Source organism: Hippichthys cyanospilos, chromosome 1 (assembly GCF_059441005.1).
Source record: "Hippichthys cyanospilos isolate Australia breed blue-spotted pipefish chromosome 1, RoL_Hcya_1.0, whole genome shotgun sequence".
Classification (NCBI taxonomy): Eukaryota; Metazoa; Chordata; class Actinopteri; order Syngnathiformes; family Syngnathidae; genus Hippichthys; species Hippichthys cyanospilos.
Genome location: NC_142369.1, coordinates 35,157,026 through 35,178,962, shown reverse-complemented (window position 1 = coordinate 35,178,962; position 21,937 = coordinate 35,157,026). Strand labels below are relative to the sequence as shown.

Sequence of the window (21,937 nt, the reverse complement as noted above, 5' to 3'; positions counted from 1 at the left end):
CGCAATGCTTGGTCTAAATAAAGTTGGTATATGTGAATACACACGTATACCCTTCACTGCACCACTGGTTATATCCTCTTTAAAGGTAACAAACTGCTTACTGTTACATTATCTGTTTATCTCGTTGATTTGTATGGAGAACAGTGACGACACCTTGTTGTTGTGCACAACCACGAGTTTACTTTTATTCCGACTCTGTCCGTACATTTCTCATGTCCGTGAAGGAATATTAGGTAACACACATACAGATTTGCTTTATCCAAGACCTCCCCTCTTAAATCCAAACTTCCCCATTTTCATTGTCTGCTTTGTTGTTACATATTTTCTTTATTTTTCCACACGCATGCATATTCAATATGCAACATTTCCCTGCAAATGTTATTTCTTTATGACTGACATTCACCTTTTTTTTTCCTTTTCAAGAACATTGCACCAACACAGTAATAATGAAGCTCTACTAACCTTTAAAACTTCTACAAGTCTAAATGCTTAGCCGGCGGGACCTGAGCCTGTCACATACGGTGTGCCTGAAACATCTGAATTGACCTGTACACTTTTACTCGGTGTGACAGATGTACCGATGTGTCTGTGGCAACCACACATTTTGGCCCGGTCGCAGGGTTGGTAAAGAGTGGGCCGACGATTAAAGTGTCGTTGTTTGTTTTTCTTTTGACAATATCTGCTTGTTCCTAAAGTCTTTAATGTTAGGCCATCTTGGACTTAGGGTGACAGGGTGCTGTGGCAAACAAGTTTGCAGTTGTCTGCCCATGAGAAGTTGCGCCGGGGAATATCCGCACTCTAGAGGTGTGGCTCAGTAGGTGAGAAGCGTTTTTATTTTATCATCTCCGCCCTTTCACGGTCCTTTAACAGTGGCCACAGCTCGCTCGGATTCTCCGTTCGCCTGCGGGTACCGGGGGCTACTGGTGATGAGAGTGAACCCGAACTCTGCAAAGTCTTTGAACAATTCACTTGCGTACTGTGGTCCGTTGTTCGACACAACTGTCTCAGGTATCCTGTGACGGCTGAAAGCTTCTTTGATAGCCGCAATCACTGCTGAAGCTGATGGCACCTTCAACTTGGCCACCTCGATGTACCTTGAAAAATAGTCCGCCAGAAGAATCTAGGTCTCCTTTTCCCAGAACAGGTCCGTGCCTACTCTCTGCCAAGGACGCTGTGGTACTGTAATCAGAGGTTCCTTGTTCCCTGCTAAATGCTGCCATCTATAGGCTCAATTAGGAACAGCAAATTAGTATATGAGAAATTGACTATGAGCCCCTAATTTTCTAAAATGGCGACAATCAACAAAAGGAGCAAAGTTGAGCTGCAGTGTGACGCTGTGAGCTGCAGTCAGCACCAGCAGCTTTATATCGCCAATTTTAACTGACAGCTGGATAAGGACAAGTTTCCGAGAGATTCGAGCATTTGGTAAGAAAATGTAAGAAAAAGCTTGTTCGGTTCGACGTATTTGTGTGAGAAGACATTCTCGGTTATGAAATTAAACTAGAGCCGTGTGAGGACATGGCTATCGGACTCTTACTTACAAGACATCTTGCGCATCCATACTACTGCCATAGAGCCACACCATGGCCTTTGTCCTGCACTCCAGATCTCAGTTTCACCCATCACACTCATGCGGACAAGTCATTTTTCATTCACAATAAGTCTGAAGACGTTTTTTGTTTTTTAAGTTTTCACTCCAGAATAATAACCATTTAAAAGTCCAACCAACATTTATAGTTACTAATTTCATATTTTAAATGAGCCCTGCACTTGTTGATATGACTATTACTTGTTCATTTCTCTGTTGTTGTGTTTAAAAATTCTATAAATATTAAACTGCCATGGTGAGATATTTTTTTTGTTTCAAATGTAATTTGCACCCAAGAGCACACTTACTTCTGTTCATCTGTTACAAAAAAGTAAATTAAAGTGTTAAAAAAGTGAAGTTAAGTGAATATTTAATTTCAATATTTAATGTCAATTCAATTTTGATATGCATGTTTCCAATTAACCAAAAGACATGCTTAAGATAGCTGAAATGAAAATAAAAAAGGAAATGTTCAACACAGAACGGCTCACTGAAATGTATTTAAATTAATTGCTGTTATATGTAAAGAACGCCTGCCAAGGTGGGCCCCCCTACATTTTTAACACACCAAATCTGACACCTCTGCGTGCCACAGTGTGTGTTTCACTAGTGCTCTTGCTGGGATATCCGCGGTAATCAACTTTTTTCCCGGGACATGCACAACGTCAAACGAGAACTTCATCAGCCTTGGTCGAAACCTTAATATTCTTGGTGGAAGTTAATCCAATGCTTTTGTGCTTAGTAATGGCACCAGAGGCTTGTGGTCTGTCTCCAACTTGAATCTCCGTCATGAATGTGTGGCGCCTGTCTCTCACGCGCCCAAGTGGCCACAAGCGCCTCCTTCTCTATTTGTGCCTAATGTTTCTATGCCTTTGTTAATCCTCTCAAAATGAATACAATGGGTCTCCAAGTTCCCTCATGTTGCCTCTGTGTGAGGGCAGCTCCAAGCCTGTAGGATGAGGCGTCTGCTGCCACGCACGTCTCCGCAGTTAACGAGTAGGGAAGAAGGACACGTTGTGAGCTTAGTTTTTATTTTCTGAAAAGCGTCCTTCTGCTGCGCACCCCAGTGCCACTCGTTCTTTTTGCTGAGAAGGTCTTTTAACGGTTTTGTGTAAGATGCAAGATGAGTGAGAAACTTTCCTAAGTAGGTGGCCATGCCCATACAGTAACTCTCCTCCACACACAGTCTTATTTTCCCAGGCCATGGCTTTGGTGCCACCACAAGACCCGCACACCATTGTGTGGGTTGTGTCCCTCTGGAGATCACACCTATCTCCTCCATACGCTCCAGTTCCTCTAACTTCGTCCCGCAGCAGCAGGGGAACTCTGCGCGGGGTAGACAGGGCATATGGGACAGCTCCTGGTTCAAGTTCGATTTTCTATGGCTCTTTTAACTCCCGCAGCCCCGAAAACACTATTGGATACTGAGCTTTAACATCTTCTGGCTCTTTGTACTGCATTAACGTATTTTTTGAGCTTGAGCGCTTTAGTGGCATGGAGCCGAAGCAATGGTTTGTACAGCCCATTAACAACATACACATCTTGGATACTTGTTTTTTTGATTCTTTGCTAATTTACCTTTAAAGCGTACTTTGACATTCAGTTTCTGTTTGCTTGGGTCATACAGTGCTTTTCCTGGTGGCTGCAAGTGATCCATATTTTTGCATGGAGTATATGTTGCTTAGGATCACTGTAACACTTGCTCCTGTCCAGCTTGAAGAGTGTTTTTCTTTGTTTAAATTTATTATGTTACTCCACTCCTCCTCCTTCATACAATCCATTTCAGAATGCAAAATTTTCTTCACCATCACTCTCCCTGTAGAACTCAGTGACATTGTGGACACCACCAGCCGATCTGCACCTTTTTGCAAAATGTCCCTTCTTGTGACATCTGCATTCCGCATCACAAGCTGGGCACTCAGTCTGAGAGTGTTTTTTCGATTGTCCACATCAGCCGCACTCACTCATTTTTGAGGCCACTCTTTTATTTTCATGAAATGCTTTGCAGCTTTCTTTTGTACTGCCTCTATTTGTCCTGGTTGCTGTTCAACTCCTCTTAGGACAGGCTGTTGACTTTTTATTGTTTCACTCTGTCTCACTTTTGTCATGGCTTTTTCCAAAGTTAGATCAGCATCCAGCTGTAATGTCTCTGACATTCTAGCATCTCTTATGCTCACAACTATGTGATCTCGTATGAGCTCATCCCTCAGAACCCCAAACTCACAGAATTCTGCTAGGGTGTGGATCGCAGTTATGAAGACTCCACACTTTCTCCGTGCTCTTGACACCTCTGATTGAAGCGCGCTCTCTCGTAGATGACGTTCCTCTTGCTCACGCAGTGCGCCGAGAAAGCCTCTGTAAGTGCCACATACAACTTATTTTCAGCTTCCGTCAGGGGTAAAACATTTAAAATGTCCTACGCATCATCCCTGACGGCGTACATGGAAGCGTTTACATGGAACTATTGCGATTGTTTATCCGGCCCTGACGCTTCTCTGTAGCGCTCAAAACGCTTCATCTAGCTTGGCCATTCGGCAACTTTAGAGAAGTCAAACTTGCCCGGCGGAGCTAATTGTGGCATCGCCGCACCTTTCGCGGCACCCCATTCCATGATGCTTGCCTTTTTGCCTCTGACACTATGTTACGTAATTTCGTTTATGTCGTTGATTTGTAGGCTGAACATTGACGACACCTTACGCAGTGCACAACCACGAGTTGACATTTATTACAACTCTGTCCGTACATTTCTTATGTCCGTGTAGGAACATGAGGTAACACACATAAAGCTTTGCTTTATCCAACACTTACGTCTACGCTTCAGGTTAGAAATGATTAAACTGTACTTGTAAATGCGCTCAGTTATAATGCAAGCAGTCCACCTATGAGGGCAAAAAAGTATAAAGGTTCATTTCAATCTAGAGACCATTATTTTTCTTTTTTTAATTTAGACGGGTCATTATATGGACGTGCGTCGCGAAACTGGACTATTTCCATCATGTCTAGGGGGAAAAAATTGTGGCTGCTCTAAAGTAAATATAAAGTTAGATGGACACCATCTAGCGGCTACATTGGGTCAAGCGGCTCGATTCTAGCCCAAACTACTACTTTCACGACAGTGCTGTATTGTTGAAGGTCAAGTTAAATGCTTCCGTTATTTTTTTTTATTTTTTTTTTTTGAGAGAGAGAGAGAGAAAGTGATTTGAAATATATTTTGGATTGAATTATACTGAATTCTTTGAGTATATCAGGGGGAAAGTCACAATATAAAAACAACACAAAATCCAAATGTATTCTCATGGAAATTGCGTTTATATTTAACCCGTTTATATTTAATAGCTACAGTTATTGTAGAAAGAAAAAATACTCCGTTTATTTTTCTTTTCTTTTTTTTCTTTGCGTTTCAGAAGCGGAAATGAAAACGCCAACTGGAGAATCAATTCTCAGTCAACTATGTTCTTGTTCCGGCAGGACTGAACCATACTGGGAACGGGTGAGCATTGTTGAAGAGAGTCTTTGAAGGTTTATTATCGCGGGTAAGCCAGTAAAGATAAATATATATTTATACATATATTCGTCTTCAACATGTAAATATGCATGCGACTTTGCTAATGTGATACTTAAATTACATATTTACTTCTTTTCGAGTATTGTGTTTGTCGTGTGCCGCCTTTGGAATCTCCCTGAACCTGTCTTGAAATAACGCACTTGTGGTAAAATTTGATGTGAAGAGATGTGTGAAAAGCTGGTGGAGTATTTTCAGTGTCAGATGAAGAATAAAGATGCCGCGGAGGTCAGATGGTCGCATGCTGTGAACTCCAGGAAGAAATTGACCGAGGCGCTCCAAGGTGAGACGTTTTCTATTTATAAAGTAAAGTACCTGCGAAACATTGAAAACATTCAAATGGAAACACTACGTCATGGTTTTAACTGTTTACTTAAAGTGTTTATTGTTAGGTGGTTTTAGAAAACGCCAACCGTGTCACAAATTAACTGATTAAACGTGAAACAAAACACACACAAAATAGAATGAATACAAAATATTTTTGTTTTTTATATTCCACAAAATAATCATTTTCCAGACCTGATGCAGGGGTATTGATGAGCATAAGGGACACAGGTCCTCTACTTCAATGTTACCCAACCACCGGCCTGCAATCAGTTAGCAGGCCAGTCAGTACCAGGCCGCACAAATTAAACCATGAATAAAACAGTTTGTAGCGAAACATAGACAGCATGACAGAAATATTCATTATCACCTGGGCATAATTGTAGCAAGTTTATGCCAATCCACAAAAAAATCAGTCGAACAATGAATTGGTCCGAGGCGAAAAAACGGTTTGTCCCTAACACACACCTGCATCACAAAGTGTTTCATCCCCTACTGCTGATTACTTGTTATTAATTAGTGTACCAATAAATCTTTTTAATTACATATCTATTTTTCTACCTTACTGAGAATGAGCTTTATGGAAAATACGAAATATGACCACCTCAAAGGTCTTATTAAGACTATTCTTATTTTTGTTTGTCACGTTAGGTCAAACTGTATTGTGCGCTCTGTTTGTATTAATGCAGTGGCAGTGTTAGCTTGGATGGCAATACACTAAGTACTGCACAATACGAGGGGTGTCTGAAAAATAATAACAGTCATAAAAACAAATAGATTATAGATTTTTGAACATTTCTTTTTTTTAACATAGTCTCCCTCATTGCACCAAAGCATAGTGTGGAAGAACTATTTTGTTTGGGTCATATGTCAGCACTTATTATGCACGATGCTTAAAACCTTTCATACAACCCTTGTATTTGTAAAAAGTTAAAAGACCTGTATTTTAAACTTCTATCCATCCACAAAGCATCCATCCATCTAGCCATCCAAACCACTTGTCTTTCTACAGATAAATAAGTGCCACAATATTCAAAAAACAAATATGTGAATCAACAGTAATATCTGATGTAAATACATATAATGGACACCCAAGTTACGGCGTTCATGGCTTACGTTTTTTTCATGGTACAATTTGGAATACTGAGTTGTCACCTCTTTAAGGCATTTATCTATGGTGTTACATTTGTGCCACAATTGCGAGCGCGCAAAAAAAAAAATTGAGCGTAGAAAATAAAACTGAGCGAGCGAAAACAGATTTTGAGCGCAGAAAAAAAATATTGAAAAGAAGTTCCTCGCTCAAAATTCCTTTTTGCTCGCTCGCAATAGCCCTGTCTCGCTCAATGTCTCGCTCTTGCTCGCGATACTCCTCCCTCCCTCACTCAACATCGAGGTTCGCTCAACATCGAGCTCACGTTTGCTCAACATCGAGCTCACGCTCACTCGAGTCGTCCTCTGCGTGTGCTCAGTTCTGCTCACATGCTACGTTTTTGCCACAAAAATAGCCAATCAGAGCTTGTAAAAGCACATTGATTGACAGCTTGGTATCCAATGAGATTGCTTGTTGCGTTCACCTGGAACAAGCAAACGAGAGTGCGTCACATCGACTTGGGCGGGAGGAGGTGGGCTTATATCATTTAAGTACAAAAACAAACAAGGTAGTTCTATCAAATGATACGATACAGCAATAATAATAATAATACTGAACGTAATTCCCATACATTTTTTCTAAAGTAGTCTACCTTCTCCCGCCCAAGTCCGTGTTGACAGACTCTCGCCCTCATGTGTTACTTGGGGGCTACCTGGTCAACATGTTTGTGACCACCGGCTTACGCACCCACCACCACCATGCACACACAGACACACACACTTATGGGAGCAATTCTCTCACCATTCCCTCAATGTGCTTCCCTGCAAACCACTAACTAATTCTTACTCAACCTCTGTCAGCGTGATCAATTGGTGTTGAAAGAAAAAAAAATCAAAATTATGGTAAGTGAAAATGCAGGCAATGATGTCACAAATTAACCAAGTACAGCTCTACAACATCTATAGCCTTTAGGAACGCCGGTCAGATCTCTTACACCCAAGGGGACCAGCCACCAAGGAGTTCTTTGACCGCCGTTTTGACTTCAGCCCCTCAGATCGGAGAGCCCATATCCAAATTTCCAGACTCTGCTTCCTCAAAGCAAAACATTTTGTTGGAATTGAGGTCTTCTATGTATTCTGAACACAAGCGCACAATGTCCCAAGATGACATCAGCAGTGCCCCATATTTGCTCTACACAGTGTTGATGCTGCACTGCTTCATCCTCCTCTACCAGAATTTCCTTGAAGCCATCCGGAAGTCATTTTCCATGACCTCAGTCAGTACATGTCAGGATCCTCGGGAGGCCCAGTGGGCAAAAATGCCCAGTAGAATTCTTTCTTCATCTTGAAGGTGTCCCTCACAACTGTATCCTCTGACGGGTTCGTTGATTGCTGCCACGACAGGTACTGACCACCTTATGGCCACAACGCTGATCAGCTGCCTTGACAATGGAGGCGCTGAACATGGTCTATTCTGACTCAATGTCCCCCGCCTCCCTGGGAAGTGGGAAAAAAAACTGCCAGAGGTGTGACTTGATACTCCTTATGACAGGGGTTTTTGCTAGATGTTCCCTAGCAGACCCTCACGACACGTTTGGGTCTTGACTCTTGACAGGTCTGACTGGCATCCTCCTCACTCATCAGACCCAACACATCACCAGTTGGTGATCATTTGACAGCTCCGCCCCTCTCATCACCCGAGTGTCCAAAACATGCACCCAGAAATCCAATGACACGACCACAAAGTCAGCAGCTGCTCGTTTGCTGAGTAGGAGAAAAGTGCTCGATCATATTAGTCCTAACCTTGCACTGGCTGCCCGTCTGTGTTAGGATACAGTTTAAAGTTGTATTAATTGTTTTTAAATGTTTACATGGTTTGGCACCATCATACCTGTCAGGGCTTGTTCAGTTTCACATTACAACCAGAAGACTTAGCTCATCAAACCAGCGTACGCTACACGTAAAGCCCTCCACCATGGTGAGGCGTGGAGGGGAGGAATAACTCATGGGTTTTATTTGTATTTTTTAAATCTGGAATATGAACATATGCTGGAATATGACTGTATTCAGGTATTTGCAGTTGTTTAAATGGCCTACTGCAGCTGGAATTTTAACAGGGTTATTTATTGCATGTAATCACAATCAGTGATCGTCTCAACTTTATACAAAATGAGTATTTTTCACATTACTAATTGTAATACCTTAAAGAGAATTACTGTCTGTTTGCGTTTGTAAATAAGACACGCAGCTATATCGTTTAAATAGTAGTATTGTTTTTTTGCATGTGTACTGAATAATCACACTCCTATTTTCCTACATTGATAATGAATCAATCTTTTTACTCTAAGGTCCCACTCATATGATTGAGGCTGATGTAATCATAAGAGGGCATGACCCTAAGGAGCCCATCATGGGCCACCCTCCTGATACAGACAGTGACATTACACTAAAGGAGTGGCTTGAATGTGTCAAGGTGCACAGCAAGGGGATCAAATTAGATTTCAAGAGGTGAGACGTGACCAGATTAGATTCTACTAGTGGTGAGAAAAGACATAATGTTAACCCTTTTTATGCCTCCATACAGCCTAGATGCAGCTGCTCTTTCTGTGGCCCTGTTTCAGGAAGTGCTGGCTCAGATGACCTTTCCTGTGTGGATCAATGCTGATGTCCTCCCTGGACCCGGGAGTTTGGATGAACCATTGAATCATCAAGCTTTCTTGGCAGCTGTAAAGACTCTTCCCACTAACATTGTTCTCTCCCTTGGCTGGACCACAAAGTGGTCTGCAGGAGTTGATCATTCAGGTGGGTGGGGATTGGTTAGTGCTATTTTCTTGTGTCAGCTTGGCTGATACGGTTTATGGTATGTGCATTTATATGCATTTATATGCATATACCACTGCTACTACTACCATTACTACCAAAAGTAACATGACAAGTGGGCACATCTTCATAAAATATTCTAAAAGACACCATTTGTCACTTTCTGTGAAGGGAATCATATATTAGGTTGTTATCATTATGAGCTTAGTTCATTGTTACCCATTTATGCAATCCTAGTTCATCTTGACCCTGTCCTTAGATAGAACTGTTGACGCACGAAAGTGTGAGCCGGGACCTTGGCCTAGCTGCCGGTGGCGCCCGGCTGGCTCTTTTGTTGTGTCTTGTAATCTGCTATGCTTCTACTCAATAAAAGCCAGGGGGGGACGGCTGGGCAGTGGAAAACTAGCGTTGGAAGACCCACGAGTTACATTTGCCCAAGCTTTTTCCCTATGCCGGCATAGAAAAGTCAATCTTGGCTGGTCTGAGTTACTCTTTTTGCTGTTTAAGCAGCTAGGCTTGTCCTAGTCTTCTTTTCTGAGATTTCTCTGACACTTTCTAAGAATCATTTGTTAGGAAGGTGAATTTTGTTTCTCTTTTTTTTTTTTACTTTCTAGTGTGTCACTGGGATTAATGTGTTAACATTTTAGTAAACATCACAGATAGCTGTATATTTATTCATTTTGAATCGTGAATTTCTTTTGTTTTGCATTAGTTGGTATTTGAATGTAGTAATGATGTTACTGGTACTGTATGTCATTTTTGGCTTATAGGTCTTTAAACAGTGGTGCTTGTATTTTCACATTTTAGAGCTATTCAAGACTCAATGTGATATGATGTATTTTTCAGGTTATAGTTGGGAAATGGTTCATGAGATGCAGGACATATGTCAAGGCCTTGAACATCTTGTCACCTTCCCAGTACGGGCGGCCCTTTTGGCCCAGTCAATTTCTGAGCTCACATGGCTGCTGCAACAGTCAGACAGGTGACACACACACTTTTTTTTGTTTTTGTTATTGTTATAGTTGAGATGCAGTACACACAGTTACTTCATTCCAAATATGTTTGGGGAAAAAAACAACATTGAATTCAGGACATTCTAAAAATGTATTTACTGTATGTCCAGAATTATCATTTTCAAAACCAGTACTAAAGTGCATATCCAACATGAGATTTCATGTGTGTTCAGCTGACAATATGAGGCATATGGCAGGCTTGTAGTCTGTTATTGGACCTAGCCTATCAGATGGCAGCAAACTAAGGAAAGAGTATGATGGGAGAGCGGAATCTTCGAAGTAGTCAAATCAATCAATCAAATTGTATTTGTATAGCCCTAAATCACCAAAGTGAAGGCTTCACTATATGTGTCCTAATTATTATGAGAAATCATTCACATAACAGTTTGCATACATCAGGGGTCTCAAACTCATCGCCTGAGGGCCATAGCTGGCCTGCAGATGATGTTGTGTAGCTCCCGGCTTGGCATCAGCACTTAACGTTCGTGCAACCCCTGCACATGTTTTGCTGTGTTGTTGCCTTGGATGTTGTGGTTGTGTTTAATCACTTATGGGCTACTATAGATCATGCTCATGACAGCTTTCAGTGAAACTTAATCCTGAAATGGCACCAAAGCGGAAGAAAAAAAAACACCCTGTCACCAAGTCTTTGACAAGCCTTTTTCAAAATCTGCCATGAAGCGAAAAATAAAAAATAATTGGATTTTGGGAGCTAAACATATGTGAAAACTCACCAAATTTTGCACAATCATCGGGCCTGGTGAAAATGTTGATATTAAAATTATTTTACAGTTGGCATAAACGATTAAAAACTGTGGTTCTGAAGTGCCACCTGGGGTCGAAAAATGAAAACCAATCCTGGTATCTTTTGAGCTAGACTTATAAAAATTGGTGGCATGTTTAGCACCTCGTGACATACATTGTAAGTTCATTACGTCCCTATAAGAGAAATGTATACAGAATTTGAGCTATGAATTTTTGAATGTCCAGTCTTAGACATTTACAAGGCTCATACATTTTCACTTTGTCCAAGACTGCTGAGTCGATCAACTTCAATTTTGGGCTGTAGCACCAAGACTTAGGACACGCAGCATCTCAAGACTTAGGACACGCAAATATAAGTCTAGAAGTAGCTCTCAGTTTCAAAAATATTAGTTGCCCCATATGTGTAGTATTCTTAAAAGCAGGGCCACTGTCCGAAAACCATTTACGCTAAATGAGCTTTACCAATTCTGCTGACAAGAATTGTTGTCTATAATAGTAATTATAATAATTGTTGTCTTATCATTCCACATTGGAATGTGCAAACGGTTCACATCGATCGTTACAAATGTGAGTGTAACATAACCTTTGCAAGGTAATTGTGCAAACTAGTGCTATGTAGTATTGGAGAGAAGTAAAGACAATTTGCCCACATATGAGCCTTGATTTTGTGTGCCTTGATGTGTTCCTGGGCCCACAGACTGTGTGGGCAGCTCAAACATCACTTCCCATTGTGTTTTAGGTGAGTGGTTCAGCATAGTGGAAAAGGTCAATGTAGATAAGAGGGTGTGATGAGTCATTCAGTCAGGCACAGAGCAGAAACAGCTCAGTTTTGTTAAGTAAAGAATGGCAAGAAAATGTACATCTTGATATGAATGTGTACTTAATGTACTTCGTTTCCTTGTCAGTCACAATCTCAATCTGTTCTGTGTAGACAAGTGGATCTCAACATGGGGGTCTGCAGTCTGACTGCAAGAGGTGTGTGAAATAATTGTTAATAGTTATTAATAAAATCGTGTTTAATAAAAAAGAATAGTGTGTGTGTGTGTGTGTGTGTGTGTGTATGTATATATATATATATATATGTATATATATATATACATATATATATATATATATATATATATATATATATATATATACATATATATATATATATATATATATACATACAGTGGGCCCCCGGAACTCCCTCTTTTACAAACTTTTCATCTTGCGAACGTGGACAGCGTCCTCCCCCTCTTACGTACAAACCTTTCGTCTTACGAACAATCCAAGATGCCCCAACATGCCAGTCAATGTGTCCGTACTATTTTTTTTTCGCTTTGCTGCATCAACAAAATCAACTGTTCTCGCATGTCACGGTAAAGCCGATATGCTATTGCTCTTACAACGTCACAGTCACTGTCTCAGTCCCGGTCTCAGTCACGGAGATGCGGATATGCTATTGGCCGGCGTCACGTCAATCACAGAAATGCTGATATGCTATTGGCCGAACGCCTTCATCTAGCTTGATGGCACAGCTGGTCGGTTTGTTGTGAAGACTTTGCAAACTTTATCTGTTAGACATGGCTTCTAAAATTGCTAGTGGCGGTAAAGGAAGAACTAAGAGGATGAAGACAATAGAAATGAAGCAGGAGATAATAAAAAAAAAAATACGGAGTCGCACTCATAGTTAATATTGCTAGTGAGTATGGCCGTAACCGCTCGGCAATCTTCTAAAGGCAAGACTTTCCTTGCCAGGTGACGTACCTCGGTCAACAACAAAATGGAGAGGCTTCTTCTATTATGGATTAAAGAGAAGGAAATCGCGGGTGATATGTTCTAGTTTGAGAAAAGTTCTCGTTTAAGAAAATAAATAAATTCTGCGGGTTGGTCTCTGCTCCCCTCCGCCTCCACCCAGCTCAAGTCAAGTCGCCCCAAAGGTAAATGTCATTTTTCCTTTGTATATTTATGTTATTTAATTTAACTGTACAGTAGATTATTTTACTAATTTTTAATATGTGTATAAAGTCGTGATGTCTTTACCTAAGGTTTTTGCCCGCGTTGCACGCATTCACTAATTAACATAGGTTTGGATTGCCCGTCATACGAGCAGTTGGAGTGACGGAGCATAGCCGCTGAACGGATTAAGTTCGTAACACGGGGGCCCACTGTATTACTTGGGGGGAAAAACAAGACGAACCCAAAAGCAAAGTAAGTCAAACTCCACAAAATAAAACAAACTGGCAAAACCTAGACAGAACGTGACACCAAGAGCAGACAAGCCTAAACAAGATTGTACGCTAAATTACAAATCACACTTTAATATAAGAACATCATTTTCTGTCTCTAACACGAATTGAATGTGAACAAACTAAAATTACGAAAACATATTAAAAATGAAGAAAATCAATCAAATGCTCGACTCACCAAAACGTGTCTCCCACTTCTTTCAATACAAAATCCATTCTTCTTTTTTTCCTCAGAAAGACTTCAATGACTTGCTTGTAGAGGTTTGCGTATCATTACATATATTGACATGGACGCCAATGCTGAAGGTGGTGTCGGTCCAATTTCCGTTTTGTTCTTCAAGCCAATGTGGGTTAAAAAAAAAAGCGAGTAAATTTGATTTTTTTGCGAAATGTCCACAGGTCTGGCTTCAATGTACGCTATGCCTCATGGTTGCCATTAGCTGAAGGTTGAGCAAACGTTTGACATAAACAACTTAGCACCACCTTCGTACAGTGAGCATCCAGGCCTCTAGATGGCAAACTTGTGTGTGTGTGTGTGTCTATATATATATATATATATATATATATATATATATATATATATATATATATATATGACACACACACACACACATCAGTGGTGGACCATCAGGGCCATCAAGGCCTTCTCTGCTGGCCTAACATAACCTGACATCAAGATCATAATGAAAGTCAGTTTCATATTATCATTTTTACTAAATATATATGTTATGTATTTTTCTGATTAATAAAATTGTTCTCGATATTCTGTTCTATTCGTGCCATATTATATCCATTTGGTTCCGCTCCTTCTAATGTTGTAGTTGTAAATTGAAGTTATTAGCCAATTAGAATTCAGCTAACTTGAGTCGCCAGGCTGTGTCGCCAGGCTGTATGTAACCCGCCTGCTCTCTGAGGTGGTAGGGCATTCGCATAAACAACTGCAGGCTTTTGCGCAAGCGCAGCTGGACTTGTGAGCAGTCCCTATAATTTAATAGACAGCTGTAATACCCAACCGAGTCATAAGATCGCCATCGAGAGGCCTCACGTTGAACGTGATGCGAGTGGATGCTCACTGCAGGAAGGCGGTGCAATGCTCAACAAGCAAGCTACGCGGTGTCGGCTTTGCCTGATTGCTTTAGTGGCATAGCGTAGCTATGAGGTAACCCTGGCTGCTGGGAATGCCTTTTGTTCACAAAGGATCGATTTGGCATTTGAAGCAACACTTTTGCAAACTTCAATTGTTTAACCAAGGCAGCAACGAGACACCCAAGCACGGCTGGACACACGCGCTACGGTGCTTTTAAAAACTTATGGGGACACCCGAGTGGATATACGGTTTTGTACATCTCAGTTCGAAGGTAAAGAGGGCTCCTCAATGTGCTACGGTGCTTTAAAAAAACTTTTGGAACACCCGAGTGGATACACTGAACAACTCAGTGCCAAGAGAAAGAGACCTCCTTAATGAAAAGGTGAAGAAAAACCGGGAGATACTGAAAAGTCCGATCGATTGTGTCCGCCATTTGTTTTGGAGAGTGCAAGCCTTTTCTTCATTTATTGTTTCATTTTTAATATGTTTGTGTTATTTTATTTCGTTCGTATTCAATTAATAGCAAATGAATAAAATGATTTTCTTCTTATATATCTTTTATGAGGGTTCACAAAAATAAATTTCTTGGTGTAATTATGGCCGATAAACTATAATGAAAATCTCACATAAAACATGTGCAAAACAAATTGTCATGGAGCATCTCAGTACTAAGTAAGGCAAAACACTTTCTGGACCACAAATCACTCCACATTCTCTACAATTCTCTAATATTACCATATTTAAGCTACTGTGCAGAGATCTGGGGAAATACTTATAAATGTACTTTACAACCACTGTCTATACTGCAAAAAAGACCCATAAGGATAATTCATAACACTGGTTACAGAGAACATACAAATCATCTATTCTTAAAATCAGAAACATTGAAACTCACCGAACAAGTTCATTTTCAAACAGCACAAATAATTTATAAAGCAAACAAATAATCCACTTCCAGGAAATATTCACAAACTGTTTTTTTCAAAGAGAAGGGGAACATAATCTGAGGGGGAACTAAATTTTAAACATTTGTGTGCTCGTACATTAAAAACTTTCTGTATTTCAATATGTGGAGTGAATCTGGAACAGAGACAGGGGAGCTGGAGCAATGTCCAAGCATGAGCAAGTTCAAACAGCAGTACAAACACATAGTATTCACAAGTTATAGGGAATAAGAAGTGTGTGACAACCATTAGTGGTCTCATATATTGTCTGTCTACTTGTTTATTTTATTTGTTCCTTATTTTGGGCACATTCATGTTTATGAGTATGTGATTTTAAAAAAACTATTAAAACATTAACTATTAAATGGAGAAGGGGTAGGATTAAATAAACGTATGCTTCCTCCTAATCCTTTTCGAACATGTTAAGCCAATGTTTCAACTATTTTCTTTTTTCATTTGTTCTTTTGTTTGTTCGTTTGTTTGTTTGTTGTTTTGTATAATCGCATGTTCGAAATAAACCATTCATTCATTCATATTGGTGTGCTTTGTAATTTGGACTTCATAGAATTTCATGGGTATTTATTTTGAATTATTATTAGCTTTTTTAAGTTTTGACAGCATCACATATATTCACAAGTTTTAATGGCTGATGCGGGTTTATTGACGCTTAAAAGCGCTGGAAAATAGCCTGTCTAGCCCAGTAATGTGTACGTGTGTGAATGGGGCTATTTATTCAGGAGTCTGACATCACACAAGGAGTACAGTGTCTAAGGAACAAAAGGATGCCAAGTCTTTTAATGGAAATAAAAGTTTTCAGCCTGCAGAGGGCTCAATTGTGTAGACACCATAAAATCAGAGTGAAGATGTGGCAGGCTAGTTCATTTTTTTCAAAACTTAATTTCTGTAAATGAAAATGCTTTTCAGTATCTTGTGCGGCCCCCACGATCTTGTATGCATGCTTGACAACGTCGCGGCATGCTCCAAAATGAGACGACGGATGGTGTCTTGTGGCATTTCCTCACAGATCTGTGTGAGGGCATCCTTGAGCTATTGTACAGTCTAAGGAGCAACCTGGCAGCGCCTAATGGACCGAAACAGAATGTCCCAGAGATGTTCTATTGGGTTTAAGTCAGGGGATCGTGAAGGCCATTCAATTGTTTCAATTCCTTCATCTTCCAGGTACTGCCTGCATACTCTTGCCACGTGAGGCCGGGCATTGTCGTGCATTATGAAGAAACCAGGACCTACTGCACCAGCGTAGGGTCTGACAATGGGTTCAAGGATTTCATCTCGATACCTTATGAGAGTCAGAGCACCATTTCCTAGGCAGTAAAAGTCTGTGCGTCCCTCCATGGATATGCCTCCCCAGACCATCACTGACCCACCACCAAACCTGTTGAACGACGTTGTAGGCAGCATAACGTTCTCCTTGTCTTCTCCAGACACTTTCACATCTATCACAGGTGATCAGGGTGAACCTGCTCTCATCTGTGAAAAGTACAGGGCGCCAGTGAAGGACTTGCCAATTCTGGTGTTTTTGAGCAAATGCCAGTTGAGCTCCACGGTGCTGGGTAGTGAGCACAGGGCCCACTACAGGCCGTCGGGCCCTCAGGCCACCTTAATGAAGTCTGTTCCTGATTGTTTGGGTAGAGACATTAGCACCAGTGGCCCTCTGGAGGTCATTCTGTAGGGCACGAGCAGTGCTCAGCCTGTTCTGTCTTGCACAAAGGAGCAGTTATCAGTCCTGCTGAGGGGTTGAGGACCTTTTACGGCCCTGTCCAGCTCTCAGAGAATAACCACCAGTCTCCTGAAATGTCCTTCATGTTCTGGAGATTGTGCTGGGAGACACATTAAACCTTCTTGCTGCAGCACGTGTGGATGTGCCATCCTGCAGAGGTTGGACAATCAGTGCAACTTCTGAAGTGTTAAAGAATCGCCTCATACTGCCAGTAGAAATAATTATGCAAGCCAAAGTCAGCACGAGTGGAAAACCAGCCAAAAAAGATCAAGAGGGATAAACTTGATATGACCTCCACATGTAAAACCAGTCCTGTTTTGAATGTTTTCTAATTGTTATATACACATGTAGCAAATAGGGCAAAACGGAGATATTTACGGCCCGTTTGCAAGAACCGCGACTACATGTAGACAAGGCCACAGTCACAGTAATATGTCTTAGACAACTCTTGCTATGCTTTTATTTTGCTGCAAACTGGGCAAACAGGAAGCTTGGTGTGCTTTTGACCGTTATGTCCCAGTCTAGGGGCCTAGGACATAACATGTGTAATGGGCCCCGCCTTCCCCAACTCCCAAGCAGCCAGCCGATAACCCAAATGTTTGGAAAACAAAAGATACATTCATTTACATTACAAAAGGGTTACTGAAAGAGTGGAGCAATTAACTCAGGGTGAACCAAGGCCAAAACAACAAACAAAACAATCTGCCTCTGCAATAACTAAACTAACCTAGCAAACAAAACAACCAAAAGACAATAGGCTTACCTCCCTAGCTCCAAAAACAGGAGGAAAGAAAATGTACAACAAAAACGGCGGTTCACCCCTACTGCTCGGTTTCCAGACTATTAGTACAAATGCGTGGCTGGTTGGAAGCGAAGGAGGACGAGAGTTGTCTGCCATCTCAGCTTAATATATAGCAGGTGTGCGACCTGCCAATCAGCAGCAGCCAATCGTGGGCCTTCCTGGAGCCGACCAATCCGTGCACTGCTGGGGCACACCTAAAAAAAAAGATGCCAGGAAACACAGGGAAAAAGAAACAAAGCAGGCCGGTACCAGAGAGCATGACCCCTGAGTGACCCCACCCGTAACACCGTGGTAGTTACACAGGTGGGGGAAAAAAACGTGATTGAATCAGTGCTGATCGAGACGTGTATTGAACGCCTACAAGGGCAAAGCCTGTTTGCATAATGTTGTTTGTTAAATTGTTAAGGTCATGTTTTAAAGCTAAAGTGACTTATAAGGTAATCGCTGTTGAATTGTCAGCTAATTTAAGTTTCTCTTTTACACCTGCTGTGAATGTGTGCTATCGAAAAATATGGCTGATTTTAGTTGCATTCTTTAGTTTTAGTTTTACCCTGCTGATGTTGATACCAAGATGTGTATTAAAAGCTACAAACTACGATGAGGATGTCTTGCGTCATCACTTCAGAGTTTAGTTTGTTGTCTAGCTCGGACTAAGCTTATACTCGTCTCAGTGAGGACATTTTACTTTCACTTTGCTGTTAAGGAATGAACTATTGAAATAAATGAGCTAACCTAGAAAAATATTCATACAGAACATAAAGCAAATTGTTAGTAATCAATACAAAATGTATGCAAACTCCAAATTAATTCACAAACACAAATTACTCACATACATGCAAATGAATAAAAATACTGTCTCTACTGCACTAAATAATGTCACAAACAATTGTGACGATAATGCTCCCGACATTTTTACCCTTACCTTTACCTGTACCATTATTTTAACTGCTCACTTGAAAAAGTTCATATTCATATCTTGTTTAACATAAATGTACTGATAAATATCAAGTTTTTATTTGGGCAACAGTTTAAAAATGTAATAATATTAATTAATATAAATATATATTATCAATAATATTTTGGAATATGAAATGACAATGTATCTTATTTCACTTTTTTGTTTAATCTATTTTATCCCTTTAAAGCTATATAATTTATAGTTAGCTTTAAAAATAGCAGTTATTTTTGGAAAAAGTCATGCTCATTAATAAGCAAAACTTAAAAATAAACGGTCTCCCTTTGTTATTCTGTCTTGCAAAAAATAGATTGAAGTAGAAGTCATTTTTAAGTAATTGATTCTAATCGTTTTGAATTGAAAATTGTTGAGAATCGAAAATTGATTCTGAATTGTATCGGAGACCCCAAAATTGGAATCGAATCGAATTGCGAGACAGCCAAAATATATGTTTGTGTGTGTGCGTGTGTGTTTTAATTCCATGTTATTTTACATTAAATTGTGAAACTATGTATTACTCTTCAATAAAGCAATCAATTCAACCAGTTTAACTCATTGCGTATGTTCACTTTTTTTTTAGAGTTCAGACATTCAATCCCAGATACCAAAGTATTAATTTAACACTTTAGTATCTGGAAGTTAATGACTTTAATGTACTTAAGAATCAATTAAATACTGAAGTATCTGGGATTAAATTTCGGGCTCTTAAAAAAACATGAAAATACAACCCTGGGTTTGAATGAGTGAATATATTTTTAAAAATGTAATCATTTTTAAATTTGTCAAAATCCATTTTGTGTCTGATTGCTTGCTAACAATGCGATGAAGCCAGCAACACTAAGGTGGCACTTTATTTTCGAATGCTGTTTTTGACTACATAATTGGAAATCAAGCCAGTTATAAGGAGGTGTGCAATTTCCAATGAAAACCAAGAAGCAACTGATAGTTGGATTTAATCGAATACTTTGTTATAAAGAAATACAGTGATCCCTCGTTTATCGCTTGGGTGACGTTCCAAAAATAACACGCGCAAAGTGAAATCCCTGAAATAGACAGCTTTTTTTTAATTATTATTATTTTACAATGCAGTACTAAACTATAGAATAAAACCAAAAATCAAAACCCATTTTAAAGCCCCAAGTTTGTTGAAAAAAAGAAATCTTGGTAAAAGTCAGATTTTCAAAGCTGTGCATTTCTTCGTTGTTCTCGGTAGGCACACAGACGTGTGTGTTTGCTCTCGGCACGCCTACGAGTCACATAATTGGCTCACAGAGACCAAGCTGTTAATCAATGTTTTTACTAGCACGTTTGTAAGTGTGTGCTGAGCCGAGGGCACACGGGCACAGGAGAGACACAGGAGAGACGAAAGCAAGCTTTTGGATCCTCTTGCCTTTTGTAATAAATTGACAAGTGAAAAAGCAATACAGTACAGCATCAATATTTTATGTTGAGACAACAGTAAAGCCCCTGAGCCAATCAGGATTCAGAGCACAATGCGCTGTAAAAAATATCCACACTAAAAAATCCGTGACACAGCGAACCCGTGAAAGATGAAATGTGATACAGCGAGGAATTACTGTACTACAAAAACAAGACGTGTCAAAATTGATACGTTAGAATCATATTGCATCCCTCCTAATTGCGATATATCGATATCATCACCCAGCTCTATCTAATTATTATACTCTTTTGTTGTGTGTAGGTATTCTCTAACCGTGTGGACTGGCCAAAACGACAAATTTAAAATAGAGGACCTGCTGCCTTACAGAACCCGTATTGATGTCACCAGGATCTGCTATGACTTACCAGAGGCGCTAAGAACAGAGCTGACAAAGACTTTACGTGATGAAACATGAGTAATAAATAACTAAGCTGAAAATGGGAACATCCAAACCTCTGGATGTTCACGGTTCCACTTTTTGTTTTTCCTACAAGCAACGTTCTAAATGTACTTTTTTAAATGCAAGCCAATTTAGCTGGTGACTGGAGTTACCAGTCATATCTTATTTTCCAAGCCATTTTTTTAAACATTAAATTCCACTGTGTTTATCTTCTTATCTGCTTCCATTTTTGTTCTCCGCTCCAAACTAAAGTGTGGAATACAGCTCTGCTTTGCCAGCCTGCCGCCTGATTTTTTTTGTGAATGAATGTTTTTCTACCATTTTCCTCACCTGTCTGTCAGAGAAATCTCAGAAAAGAAGACTAGGACAAGCCTAGCTGCTTAAACAGCAAAAAGAGTAACTCAGACCAGCCAAGATTGACTTTTCTATGCCGGGCATAGGGAAAAAAGCTTGGGCAAATGTAACTCGTGGGTCTTCCAACGCTAGTTTTTCACTGCCCAGCCGTCCCCCCCTGGCTTTTATTGAGTAGAAGCATAGCAGATTACAAGACACAACAAAAGAGCCAGCCGGGCGCCACCGGCAGCTGGGCCAAGGTCCCGGCTCACACTTTCGTGCGTCAACAGTTCTATCTAAGGACAGGGTCAAGATGAACTAGGATTGCATAAATGGGTAACAATGAACTAAGCACATAATGATAACAACCTAATATATGTTCATCACACACATTTATAGTTTTGAAATCAGAGGCTGGCAAAAACTGTTCAAAAAAGAAATTAGGAATGAAAAAAAAGTTTGTTTGTTTTTTTACTCCAATTTTTAAAAGTTGAAGACAACTTGCAAGTTTGGTGTTTTAGCCAGAATCTTGTAGTCAAATCAGCATTTCGCGGGCCACACAAAATGATGCGGCAGGCCAGATCTAGCCCCCGGGCCCAGAGTTTGACACCCATGTTCTACAACGATGCAGTGGCATGGCATTATCTAAGTGCAATTTGGCAACAACTCTTCAAACCTCTTTTCAAGCAAGTCACTTGAAATCATTAAAAAAAAAAAAAAATCTTTATTTGGAATAAATGTTTTGTATTTGTGGAGAGAATTCCAATTCACCTCTGGGTTCAATAAAACCAAACGTTTTTCTCGGGAGCATCTTTAAAATCAACTGCAGTGTTTGTTTCTGCCAG

General features: G+C 40.2%; 1 protein-coding gene across 8 annotated transcripts; it reads left to right on the top strand.

The window, feature by feature from the left end:
- Positions 1–1,300: 1,300 nt before the first annotated feature.
- Positions 1,301–20,972, top strand: fam151b (family with sequence similarity 151 member B). Of its 8 annotated transcripts, none has more exons than XM_088413281.1 (8): positions 1,301–1,425; positions 4,993–5,078; positions 5,349–5,433; positions 8,912–9,071; positions 9,148–9,365; positions 10,230–10,365; positions 12,093–12,136; positions 20,621–20,772. In XM_088413281.1, the coding sequence occupies exons 2-8, from the start codon at positions 5,001–5,003 to the stop codon at positions 20,629–20,631; spliced, it is 732 nt and encodes a 243-aa protein (XP_088269407.1). In that variant the 5' UTR covers positions 1,301–1,425; positions 4,993–5,000; the 3' UTR covers positions 20,632–20,772. The 8 variants fall into 8 exon arrangements, with proteins under 8 accessions (XP_088269407.1, XP_088269372.1, XP_088269355.1 ...); XM_088413246.1 differs by lacking the exon at positions 20,621–20,772 and adding an exon at positions 12,902–13,897; XM_088413229.1 differs by lacking the exon at positions 12,093–12,136 and having other exon boundaries at positions 20,621–20,972.
- Positions 20,973–21,937: the final 965 nt, after the last annotated feature.